Source organism: Orycteropus afer, unplaced genomic scaffold (assembly GCF_000298275.1).
Source record: "Orycteropus afer afer isolate SDZICR_OR568_19922 unplaced genomic scaffold, OryAfe1.0 scaffold00172, whole genome shotgun sequence".
NCBI classification, from domain to species: domain Eukaryota; kingdom Metazoa; phylum Chordata; class Mammalia; order Tubulidentata; family Orycteropodidae; genus Orycteropus; species Orycteropus afer.
Genome location: NW_006921759.1, coordinates 2,651,652 through 2,665,374, shown reverse-complemented (window position 1 = coordinate 2,665,374; position 13,723 = coordinate 2,651,652). Strand labels below are relative to the sequence as shown.

Sequence of the window (13,723 nt, the reverse complement as noted above, 5' to 3'; positions counted from 1 at the left end):
TCTATCCAAGGATAAGGCTGTAATTTATTTGCTCTTATTCATATACATGATAAGATATAACTCTTTTCATTTTATTTCATACTTTAAAAGTAAAAATATTTTTAGAAACTGCTTCTAATTAGCACCCTAGGTTACAAAGGTGATTTAACTGATCTTAAATTGTAGCTCCTGATTTAAGTAAAGTGAAATACTCCAACTTCCAAGTTAAAGTGACATATATAGTGCAAATATATAACCCTCTTCTAGACTGTTTATTTGGCTTTATGATGGAAAAAGTAATATATAAATGGTCTATCTTTTAAAAAAAACTGCCATTTTTTATTAAAGTTGTCTTCAGTTGAAACCAAATTTAGATGTAATCATAAAGGATAAACATACCATCTTTTAACACATTAAGGAATAAAGCCATCTCCCACAGATTTACTGTTACCTGGATAGTATTTCCAATAGGAGCCCCTGGGGCACCTTCAATATTGGGCTTTGAAAAGGACTGTGGCATGCCTGGTTGACCAAGAGGTTGCTGTATGCCATGGAAGGGCTGGCCGCCTGAAAAATGCTGCTGTGGGAACGAAGCTTGGTTTGACAGCGGTACTGGGGCTGACGGCTGTTGCTGCAGCATCTGTGACTGAGCATCACCCAAAGGATTCATGATTGGTGATGTTATGGGAACAGGAGGCATAAAGTTTTCAGGCATCTTTTTAAAGATAGAAATAAAAAACACAAGAATAAGAATAAAAATGACAACAACATTTCTTCAGCCTTAAATAAGGGAGTCAAATATATCCATGGTTGTTATTTAATGGTAGTAAGACCCATTTTTCAAATGAAATTTTGTAAAGGACTCTAGAAGAAAACACACAAAAGCAGAGCTAATCTGGCCAAGGAAGGGGGTGGGGTTGAGAAATTCAAACCCAAACTTCTGTCTTGCCTTGGCTTCCACACCTTCCCTCATGAAAGGAAGTCAAAACCGTATTTTTTTACACTCTTATAGCTCTCAACAGTTATTGACATTTAAATAATGATCATTTACAAGGCTATTTCTTCATTCACATTATATAGTCAACCCTCATTAGTCATGGTCTATACTTGCAAACTTGCCTACTCACTAAAACTTATCTGTAAGCCCAACATCATTACTCATGGCACTTTTGCAATCATTCATGGACATGCAGAGCGGCAGAAAATTTGAGTTGCCTGATGTGCGTGTTCCCAGTTGTGATCAAATAAGGTTACATGCTGTCTTATTTCAGTTCTTTTACTGTAAATAAATGAACTTTTCACGGTCTACTCAATATCACATTTTTCATTCTTTTGTGCTTTTTGTTGTTGATGTGCTGTTTCAAAGGCCCCTAAGAGTACCACTAAAATGCAGTCTAGTGTTTCCAAGCTCAAAAAGGCTAATGTGTCTTATGGATAAAATATGTGTCAGATAAGCTTTGTTCAGGTTAAAGTTATAGTACTGCTGGCTTTGAGTTCCATGTTAATGAACCAACAATATATCAAATAAGGTGTCTTTAAATATGTTGTTGTTGTTGTTATGTGCCGTCGAGTTGGACCTGACTCATAGCAACCCCTCCTTAGATTTCCGAGGCAGTATCACTACGGAAGTAGATTGCCCCACCTTCCTTCCGAGGAGTGGCTAGTGGGTTTGAACCGCCATCCTTCTGATTAGCAGTTAAGTACCTTAGGCACTACGCTACCAGAGCTCCTGTCTTTAAATATAAACACATGTAAAACAAAGTTATGTGTTGCTCAGTTGATGAAAGTGTGATCAGGAGCAATGGTTGCGTATTCACTAATTCACTGTTTGCAGCAACTTAAAGAACATAACTACCAGGAACAAAGTCTTTATTATAAATCAAATAATCCAAAATACAATTTCCAAATTCATGAATAATGTAGGAACCCAAAAACCAAAGTAATTCCTAGAAAAATATCATTTGAGAAGCCTGAAATTGTGTTCATTACTTTTTGAAAGAGGCCTGTTGAGAATTTAAATCTTGCCTCCTAAAAGGGCTTTGTTTCACAGTGCTGTCATCAGACAAAGGTTTTTCTACTTTCTTTCTTTCCCTCCTAGGTTAGAAGATGTGTGTTGAAATATACTTCAAATGCACCAGTCAGTAGCTTTGCCTTTAATAGGATCAGTGAAGTGTGGTGTGCTCCAAGGGGCTACATGATTAACAGAATCTGTAGGTAATTAGATGGATAGGCACAAATCTTTTTCTAGTACCTTCTTTTTCTTGGGTACTCTGTTCAAAGCTGGAGGATCATTCCAACCATTCTGTGGACCTACAACAGGTAAAAGAAGGCATTTTCCTTTAGAATCTTGAAAAAAAGAAAAAAAAATTGTATTAATCGTGTTTGTTGTTGTTGTCATGTGCTGTCAAGTCGGACCCGACTCATAGCAACCCCTCCTTGGGTTTCCGAGGCAGCATCACTACGGAAGTAGATTGCCCAACCCTCCTTCTAAGGAGTGGCTGGTGGGTTTGAACCTCCAGCCTTCTAGCTAGCAGTCAAGTGCCTTTGGCACTATGCTACCAGAGCGCCTATCCATCAAATACTATCTTCAAATTCTGCCTTGAACGTGAAATAACTATCAGAAAAGTTCTACCAGCCAAGCTGTGGGGATCTCTATGTAGTCCTGGATTCTCCAACTCATTACCTCTAATAGTGATAGGCCTAGTAGGCAAAATCTCTTGACATTATTTCCATTTAAAGTGAAAGAGCTGTGCTAAATTTATGCATACTGAAGTCTTTATACTGGTGTATAACCTTCAAAGACCAATTTACATTCTCAATTAATAAAGAAAAATGAAATCTCCCTAGTTTGCTTAAAAAAAAAAAAAAAAAATCTGATATATTCAACGTAAAAAAGAATCCAAAGCAGAAATCTTCTGTTCCTCAAAGTGTAATTCAATACAATCTAATCATCCACAAATGCTAACCATGGTAAAAAACAAAACAAAGCTTCAAAACCATTGCTGTCAAGTCAATTCTGACTCCTGGCAACCCCACGGTTTTCAGAGTAGAACTGCACTCTCCACTGGGTTTTCAATGGCTGTAATCACTGGAAAGTAGACTGCCAGACCTTTCTTCCCTGACAGTGCCGGATGGATAACTGCTAACTTTCAGTTAGCAACTGAGAGCTAACCATTTGCCCCAGCAGGGACCTAACATGGTAGAAACACTGAATTAAAAAAACAGAGCCTAACCACCTAACACTAATAATTTTTATAATCTTTACTTTGGGGATTATTTATAAAATAAATAAGCATTCAAATATCTATGCTAAGGTTTTATTTTAATGCTACATGGAGGGAAAAAAAAAAAAAGTCCAAGCTTACAACAAACTGTCAACTTCAATAAATTTCCTTTTTTTAAAATGAAACTGTCAAGAAAAACAATTCATCTTAAAGGGAGCTCTGGTAGCATAGTGGCTACCAGATACTGATACTGCCTCAGAAACCCAAGGAGGGCTCGCTATGAGTCGGGTCCGACTCGACGGCACGTAACAACAACACAACATCATCATCTTAAAATAAAAATTTTAAAGGTGTTTGTAGTATCATGTAAATACAATCAGTTCCAAAATTTGTTTCAATTAAGTAGCCCAAGGTAAAATGGTAAGTTATCAGATTTAGGGTATCATTAGCATTGAAGTTCTCATGCATTATCATAAATGGCCATTCATTAATTATATTCAATGATTCAAAGATTTCCAAAGGCATATTTTAAACCCAATTCACCTTCCAACATAGGTGCCGGGTCTTGGATAGACTGATTTTCTGTAGACAAAGCGTAAATGTCACTTAAATCATATTATCCCCAAAGACAATCTAAACTCGACTTATTTTATGATCATTTCTTCTCCCTTCCTCAATCCATGAAACAGCAAACTAATTTCATAAGTGGACAGAACTTACTTTTTAACTGCGTTATGTGAAATGCCTTCTTTCTAATTAAGAAAGTAATCAGTTTTTGGTAAAGTGAATTCATGTAAGTTGTGTCAGATACAGTTAACTCTTAAATATTACTTTCTTTTCTTCATTTTATTCCCTCCTACTTAGAATAACTGTATTTACCTACTTGTTTTCACAGATTATTTTTCTATTTGACCAGTGAAGCCCAGTAATATCACTGAGGGCATAGTAGCACTCCCTGTTGTTGTTGTTGTTATGTGCCGTCGAGTCAGCCCTGACTCATAGCGACCCCTCCTTGGGTTTCCGAGGCAGTATCACCATGGAAGTAGGATTGCCCAACCTTCCTTCCGAGGAGTGGCTGATGGGTTTGAACCACCAGCCATCTGGTGAGCAGTCAAGTGCCTTAGCCACTATGCTACCAGAGCTCCCGTAGCACTCCCTATCATGCTATATACATTTTGGTATTATTTAAAGTTGTGAATGCAAGTCACCTGAGGCTCTTGTTAAAATGCAGATTCTAATTCAGTAGGTATCACGGTAGGATATGAGATTCTGTATTTCCAAGTTAGCTGTCAGGTGATGGCAAAGTTGCTGGCCCAAAATTACTGTTAACCCCTTCAAGACCAAATTATTGTCTGCTTTGAATTTTTTGTTGAAATTCTATGTTTTCAGTAATGGAAGGCATATTTTTTTTTAGTATGTTTTTTTTAATATGTTGTTGTTATGTGCCAAGCCGGACCCGACTCATAGCAACCCCTCCTTGGGTTTCCAAGACAGTATCACTACAGAAGTAGATTGCCCAATCTTCCTTCCAAGGAGTGGCTGGTGGGTTTGAATCGCCAGCCTTCTGGTTAGCAGTCAAGTGCCTTAGCCACTACATTACCAGAGCTCCTTATATGTTATATTATATGTGTATATATATATATATATATATATATATATATATATATATACACACACACACATACATATGTGTAATATATATATATGTTGTATTTTATATATATATGTAATATATATGTATGTAAATATATATGTATATTTGGAGGTAATAGGGATTTTGATACCACTAGTGGGACATATATATCTCAAGGGGTCTCTGGTTCTGAGGCCCATTTCTTCAGATTCACACAGTCATAAAGGCCCCTGATAGATGGCAGCATACACTAAAAGGAGGTTAGCAGCTTCCCAGGAAACCTGAGGTGCAAAATGTAGGTGGGCACTATATGTCCCATAGGTCATAAAAGGGTTAAGTAGTAAAGCTCTATAGAGAAATGGAGGAATTATTCTACACTACTTCCTGTAGACTTATGCACTGCATTTTTTAAAGATGAAAATATTAGACAACTTTAACAGAATGGTGCTACTTTTCACTGCTACATTTGAGAGGCCCCAGTGGCCTGCATTCTGTAGAAACTACAATCTCTGGGTCACATCATGAATGAATATACATGAGAAAAGTCCCAGTAAATATGTGGCCTATCTTATGGTCCTTTCTGTAAGAATACATGGATTTTAAAAAAGATCAGGCTTACTGGGCTGATAGAGACTAGTGAAACCCCTTAGACTAAGGCCCCTAGTGATCCTTTGCACCTGGAATTGAACTCACTCCCATGGGTTCCAGCCAATAACAGACAGGCATATAAGGTGAACATTTACACCAGAGAGATACACTCCTTAGAACAGCTATGGGAGACCAAAAGGGCAGTATTTGCAGAGGGAGATATAATTCAGGGGGCAGGAATGCATAGGAAAGAAGGCACAGGGAAAGAATAACCACAGGAAGGAAGTGGGAAGAGATCTGGTATTTTATGGGGCTTGCAATCCGTATCATGAAACAAAATGTGTATCAACTATTGCATGGAAAATGAATTTGCTCTGTAAACTTTCACCCAAATGAATACTGGGGGAAAAAAGGTGTGGGGCAGGAAAAAAAAAGCTCACTGCACTAGTTACATCTAAGTTAAGACTTGGGAAAGCTTAAAGCACAAGAGGGAGGGGACACCACCATTTCTCCAAGGAAGAGCGCAGATGGAACACTGCCTCTAACCTGTGCTACTCTGTGTGAGGCAAACATGATAACCACTACACTATGGGAACCATGTTAGGGAGCTCTGGTAGCACAGTGCCTAAGGCACTTGACTGCTCACCAGAAGGCTGGCGGTTCAAACCCACCAGCCACTCCTCAGAAGGAAGATGGGGCAATCTACTTCCGTAGTGATACTGCCTCAGAAACCCAAGGAGGGGTCGCTATGAGTTGGGTCCGACTCGACGGCACTTAACAACAACAATGGGAACCACGTTAGCCTTTGCTATTTTGTGACTAAACTACAAAATGTGTCTACCACAGTCTCTCCCAACTTCTTGTTTAATTTTATTAGACTTTTCAAGACTTTATGTATCTATCATGCATAAAAAGTTTTGTAGCTATATAGTTACAATGGAAGAAAAGATTGTTCTTACTCTCAAAAAAAAAAAAAGTATTTGGATTTGCAGAGGAACTAAGTACAAATCCCCCCAGAAAAGTCCTACTTGTATTAAGAGAACAGAAGTTTCTGGCAGTAAAAGAGAGAAAAGAAGACTGAAAACTTAACAAACTGTGTCCCCCAAAAAAGATGTTATAAATCCTAATCCCAATACCTGTGGTTGTAATCCCATTTGGGAAAAAGGTTTTTCTCTGTCATGTTAATGAGGCAGTATCAGTGTAGGGTGTGTTTGAAACCAATCCCTTTTGAGATCTAAAACAGCAGATTAAGAAAGGTACAAATATAGGGGGAAGCTGCCACACAATCATCAAGGAACCTAGGAATAGAAGCTGATAAGAAACAAGGATCTTCCCCTAGAGGAGACAGAGAGCCTTCCCCGAGAGCTGGCACTCTGAATTTGGACTTCTAGACAAATCTATCTTGGAAGAACAGCCAGACTGTGCCTTAGATGCATGTTATGAGGAGGGACCAACTTGTGGAGAAGGACATCATGCTCTGTAAAGTATAAGGTCAGCAAAAAAGAGGAAGAACCTCAAGGAAATGGATTAACACAGTGGCTGCAATAATGGGCTCAAACATAGCAATGATTGAGGGGATGGTGCAGGACTGGGCAGTGTTTGCTTTTGTTGTACACAGTGTCACAATGAATCAGAACTGATTCAATAGCATCTCACAACAACAGACTTCTAAACCATGAGAAAATAATTTGTTTTTTCATTAAAGCCACCGAATGGAGCTCTGGTGGCATAGGGCCTAAGGCATTTGACTGCTAACCAGAAGGCTGGTGGTTCAAACCAACCAGCCACTCCTCGGAAGGAAGATGGGGCAATCTACTTCCGTAGGGATACTGCCTCGGAAATCCAAGGAGGGGTTGCTATGAGTCGGAGAGGACTCCACAGCACATAACAACAATAACAACAACAAGAAGCAAAGCCACCTATGTGCGGTACTTCTGTTATAGAAGCACTAGATAGTCAAGGAACAAACCAATTCCAGCACTCTGATATTTAGAGTCAGGCCAGGCTCAGACTCAAATCAAAAGTATGCAGTAGAAGTACACATATAACTTACATGAATTTAACTATCTTCACTTAGGAAAGGAGGAACAAGTGAAACAGCAATTAAATAGTGGTCTCAATTTAGTTTGCATTCTATTCACATACCCCAGAAAAATTGTGAGGTAGGAGAACCTCACAGCATGAAATCTCTGTATTTAGTGTGATTGTTGTGGTTACAGGCAGATGTTTTTCATACAATATGGCCCCTGAACACAAGTCAACTTTTATCTGGGACATAACTGAAAAGAGTAATCAAAGATGAACTGCATATAAGTGATCTTCCGTTTTCACCTGAAATGACTTTACACCCTAACTCCCTGTGCAAGATGTAACTCCAAAGCACTATAGTTCATACACACCTGGGGAGTCTGATGTGTAGGTGCATTAGAAAGATGACTAGACTGTGTGTGTACCAGCCCATGTGGTCTAACATCAGACTTCCAACTCTGGGCCAAAGGTCCCTAAAAGTATCATAAATACCCTGGGCTTGGCCCTTTTTTTCAGGGGGTACTCTTAAAAGCATGCCCTGCTCTCCCACCTCATGCAGCAGAAGATAAGGCAGTTTTTCCTCTAACCTCTTGTGTCAGTGACCTATGCCCTGGGCATTAAAGCCTGGGAAAATATCCTGGCTCAACAAATTATTAGCAGCACAAAGAATTTGGGGAGAAATTTCAGATGATTCCTTGGTAAAATGACACCAAAGTCATACAATGAAATAAAATTTAAACTTAGTTCTAGAGAGACCTAATGAAATCAGAACCAAACAGATTCTGAACAGAAATATATAGCCAGTTGTCTAATCTGAAGAAAGGGGGAAAAGTCTGTTGAACAAAAGATAATAAATGTATAATAATCAAAGTCCAAAATATATGCTGGATTCCTAGTCTTAGACCATGGCATATATTTAGCCCTATGTTTTACTTCAGCCTAAATAATAATTCTTGTTCAAATCTCTTATGGATTCATGAAGAGTTTCGTCTTGGTTATAATTCTAAATCCTTTTAATGTTTTTGCTTTTATGACTTTAAACAAGTTACTTAAATATGACATTTTATAATAAAAAAAGACCAGGTTTGCACGCCTGATAGAGACTGGGTAAAACCTGAGACTATGGCCCTTAGACATCCTTCTAGCCTGAAACTGAACTTACCTCTGTGGCTCAATTTTCAGCTAAACGATAGACAGGCCTATGAGGTGAACAAACACACCAGGGAGGTATGCACTTCTTAGAGCAATCAACATACAACAGCAAAAGAGCAGCAGCATTTGCCCAGGAACAAAGCTCAGAAGGCAGGAGGGAACAATAAAGGAGCTCTGGTAGCATAGTGCCTAAAGCACTTGACTGCTAACCAGAAAGCTGGCGGTTCAAACCCACCAGCCACTCCTCGGAAGGAAGGTTGGGCATTCCTACTTCCGTAGTGATACTGCCTCGGAAACCCAAGGAGGGGTCCCTATGAGTCAGGGCCGACTTGATGGCAAACAACAACAACAAAAACAAGAAACGGTAAATACAGGGAAGAAGTGGAAAGAGTGCTGTTACATTGTGGAGACTGCAAACAGTGTCTCAAAACAAATTATTTATGAACTGTTGAATGGAACACTAATTTGCTCTATAAACTTTCACCCAAAACACAATAAAAAAATTTTTAAATGACATTTTAAGAACAAAATTCAATTAATCTCTGTTATATAAGCAAGTTACATGATGAATATGAGTATCTCCAGGGGCCAATACCATGGAGGTCCATTATTGATGTAGAAAATGACACTCTTAGTCAACATTTAAAAACAAAAAAAATCCTAGTATAGTCTAACACTGGATATAACTTCCTCATAAAATTGTAAAGGATATAATCACTTTTTCTTTTTTAACTCTCAAAAAACTAATGGGGATAAATCTCTTTGTTTTTAAAACATCACATGACCTTAAAAGTATGGAGTAACAGTATAGCATTAAGAAAACAATCAAGATGTAAAGTTGTATGTGTGTGTGATGATTCCAATTCTTTAAAACTGCATGAATATATGCTCACACACATATATACATATGAACATATATGTACATACGTGGCTCTGATTTCATTCGTTTTCTATTAGAACTAATTGATTTCATTATGACTTTGATGTCATTTTACCAAGAGATCATTTTATGTACACACACATGTATGTTTTAAGTATGTATGTTGTATATATATATATATATGTTGTTGTTATGTTGTTATGTGCCATCGAGTCGGCCCCGACTCATAGCGACCCCTCCTTGGGTTTCCGAGGCAGTATCACTACGGAAGTAGGATTGCCCAACCTTCCTTCCGAGGAGTGGCTGGTGGGTTTGAACCGTCAGCCTTCTGGTTAGCAGGCAAGTGACTTTAGCCACTATGCTACCAGAGCTCCCATATGTATGCATATTTCTGTGTCTGAAGAAAATAAAATAACAGTTGTTATATTTGGGTGATAGAACAACAGGTAATTTTTATTTTCTTTTTTATATTCTTTTTACATCTTTCAAATATACCTATAGTGAAAATTAATAAAAGTCAGGGGAAAACTAATTTTAAAAAGTGAATATGGCATTTCACTGGACACTGTAGAACCTTATCTACTTTAGTGTAGAGACTAGTTCTCACACAGGATTTGTGGGGAAGGGAGAGGGAACTGGTGGCCTCTCATGTAGGAGTGGAAATATATACCATCATAACTCTCCAAGTCCACTTTTCACTAGAATTGTCTTAGGCACTCTTACAGAAGCATAATGCAGCAGGTAAGATACTTTTTGGTGGACTTAGAGAAAAATATTAGTGCCGATGGCATGAAAACTGTTGGCTAGAAAATAATTTGAGATGGCAAGAATAAAGCATCCCTATCAGTCATATACCATACCATCCTTTTCCTCTGCAGCCCAGCATGTCACATTTTTTTAGAGTAAAATGTTAAGACTTGGATTCTTTAAGTCATTTTCCAATGACACAAAAGAAAATGGAATTATGCAAAGAAAAGGAAGGAAGGAAGGCTACCATGCTCTTTCCCTTTATTTGAAAGGTTTTAACCAAGTACTATAATTTGACTAAGGAATGTTTATAGAAATTTTTAAAAAATTACTTCAGAACAGAATCAAAATATATTTCCTGATATATACAATATTATGCCCCTTCAAGACTATTCTAGGTGAAGAAACAGAATTTAAATATCTAAATTTAAATTTCCATTGTTTAACAAATAATGTTTGCATAGTCATCTTCATAATAGTGTGATCATGTTACCAGAAAACAAATTTTCAGTAAAATCTGGGATCTGCATATTTGAAAATGCTTTCCCTTATTAACAAGCACACATTAAACAAGGGACTAAAATAAAAAAAGAAAAAATGACTAGAAGTACCCTGCAGGGAAAACTTTCTGCTTCCCTATGCATCCACCACCAAAACAACACTGCGCTATTCTAATTCAGACCATCACTTCCTTATAGTTAGAAATCAGAGAGCGCCTATTTTCATTGCTTCTGATTCTGCCATGCTGCCCACAATCTATCTTGTAAGGCCACCATGAGACTAATTTCCCTCAAGCACCACTATGACCACAGAACTCAACAGATCAAAAACCCTTCACCATATGAAGTATAAAATTCTTGCCCTGGTGCTAAGACTCCAGAATTAGGCCCAAATACAAATGTTATGTTCCAACTTATAATGGGGCTATGAACTGTTCACTTGAAATGTACTATTATTTTCTGCCTCCCTCTCATCACCTCTGTCTGGAATAAATAATTCTGATTACAGACTGAACAGTCACTAAGAATTTACTGAACAAATGTTTTGCTGATTGCACCACTAGTTTCTCTGAATGCTGGGTACAGAATTTTGTAGTTTACTAATAGTTACAAGCCTTGAAAAAACTGTAGTAGTGTCTGCCAGGAATTATTTACTAGACAACTAGAATTTCTAAGTCCTGTATAGAATCATCACCTAAAGTATTAAGATACATTAGAACAGCAGTAAATTTTTCAGTCATTATTATTTATATAACTTAAGCAAAAGTTATTAAAAATCTAAAAATATAGTGAAGTTGTAACTGTTAATTAAGATATAAGACTGTTAACATGCAAGAGGTAACAAAGCAGCTAGGCTTAGTGCATGCCAAACACTAAAAATTGTCTGACTTATTCATATTAGTCCTGTTTCTCAGCCAGGTTAGAACATTCTGCTGCCTTGTACATAAGCAAAGATTTTGTCTCGTGGCCAACTATATATAATTTCTAACAGTTTTTGCTTAAGGAGAAAATATTAAACATGCAAATATTTAACTCAGATGATAAATAATTCCTAGAACAGTGTTGCTAGATGATTTTTGTAATTCCATCAAAGAGAGCAATTTCTATCATCCACATCAGGACTAGACTACCTGGTACAGAAGAATGAACACGGGTTTTGAAGACTGAGAAACCAGGATTTCTATCTCAACTCAGACACTACTATTATACATAATTCTGAGTATGTTACCTAACTCCTAGAAGAATCGATTTCCTCAAATGCAAAGGTTTTTAAAAATAATTATTCCTATTTCTCAGGGTTGTAAGACTTAACAAATACATATATGGCAGATGCTAGTACATGTTAATATAACTTCTCAATAAATGTTCATTCCTTGGCCTATTTCCCTGCACCACTTTTTAAGTAGTGAATTACTTGAATCCATGCTTCCTCTTTCTACTCAACAATTCTAATTATTACCCAACTATTCAGAATGAATATTGTCTTCACTCATCCAAGTGTAAAAAGATACTCTTTAAAACTCTACAAATGAATTACCATTCCTCTACAAAATAGCAAATTACTGCTCTACCAGTACTACATTATTGAAATTTTATTCATGCAGTAAAGGATGATGCATATATTGTGTTTGTATGTGTGTATGAGACTTTTGGTACTGCAAATTATCATATTATATCCCAAAAAGGGGAGAAGATATGTATATAATTCTGAGACCTGTCCATTAAACTTTAATGAAAGTACTAACATTTTAAAAATATTTTACATCTGTATCTTTTTAGTTAACACTATTAGAAAATAATACTTCCTTAATAGATCCTATTTTATGACAGGTGCTTTCAGTAATTAAAGCTATTCCTTAGCACATAAAAAAAGGAAAATATATACTGGATTCTCAGGAACAAACAGCAGATCACTCAGCCTGCTTAATTAGTATTAGGGGCAAACTAGGTCTCACTTCATCTTTTTGCCACCAGCTATAATCTGAAAGGGACAGTTTTTAGATACTAAAAAGCATAGAGTTCTAACAGTGAATGAAGTTTTCGGTAATCACAGTTAATATTTTTTAAAAAGTACTTACTATATAGCAGTCATTGCCCCTAAATCCTTTTAACGTATGAATGCATTCAATCTTCTTTATGAGTTTAAAAGATAGGTACTATTATTCTTTGAGGAAACTGAGGCTTAAAGAAGTAAGTAACCTACTGAAGGTCACAGAGCTAGGAAGTAGCCTAACTGGGATATAAACCAAGGCGGTCTAATTCCATGCTCCTAGCCACTACTGTTAATGGCCTCCTTCCTATCTGACTCATTGTTCCCTTTTTATAGCATATAGTTTTGAGGTCCCTTTCACTATTCCAAATGAAATCTGGTAATATAATCTACCCATTAAAAAAAATAATACAATGTTTGAACTGTAAATAAGAGAAACTAAAAGAATTTACAAAATGTGTATTTCACTGTAAAACAATTTATAAAGTTATGACTTTAATTAGCAATGTTCAGTCACAACTATACTAGGAGACAAAAAAAAAAAAAAAAAAGCCTAGAAATTTCCAGAATGCCCTAGATGGCAGTATCATCTTAATGGAGAATCACTGCACTATTGTACACTGACTTTCTGCTGTTTTGCAGGATTTTTCCTGAGTTATATTCTCTCATTTTTGTTTCTTACAAAGATCACTCCCTACACCATTACGTATAAAATTATAAAATTTGTACCACCTCATGAATATCCTGTACTGCTTAATTTCCATGGATGAGTTTAAGCCACAAATAGTTAACTTCTCAGTAAGAACACAGAACAAAACATAAAGAAATTAGCATCAATTAAACCTGGTCCCCACCACCACTTAATTGCCAATTAATTTCTTACTACTTATTTTAGGTGCAATGGCAGATTATATACTTCTACAGCTTTCCTCATTTAGCAACTAAAGTTCACTATGGGAAGATCATGCTTTTAGAATTAGTTATAAGAACCCAATCAAACAC

At 36.9% G+C, this 13,723-nt stretch overlaps 1 protein-coding gene across 1 annotated transcript in view; it reads right to left on the bottom strand.

Moving 5' to 3' along the window:
* SEC31A (SEC31 homolog A, COPII coat complex component) overlaps window positions 1–13,723 on the bottom strand; it is a 71,487-nt gene that overhangs the window by 11,610 nt on the left and 46,154 nt on the right. Inside the window, exons 23-25 of the mRNA XM_042781789.1 lie at window positions 3,747–3,785; window positions 2,231–2,289; window positions 431–694 (exon numbers count right to left, since the gene is read on the bottom strand). Of these exons, the coding sequence (XP_042637723.1) occupies window positions 431–694; window positions 2,231–2,289; window positions 3,747–3,785 (362 nt within the window). The remainder of the gene's footprint in view (window positions 1–430; window positions 695–2,230; window positions 2,290–3,746; window positions 3,786–13,723) is intronic.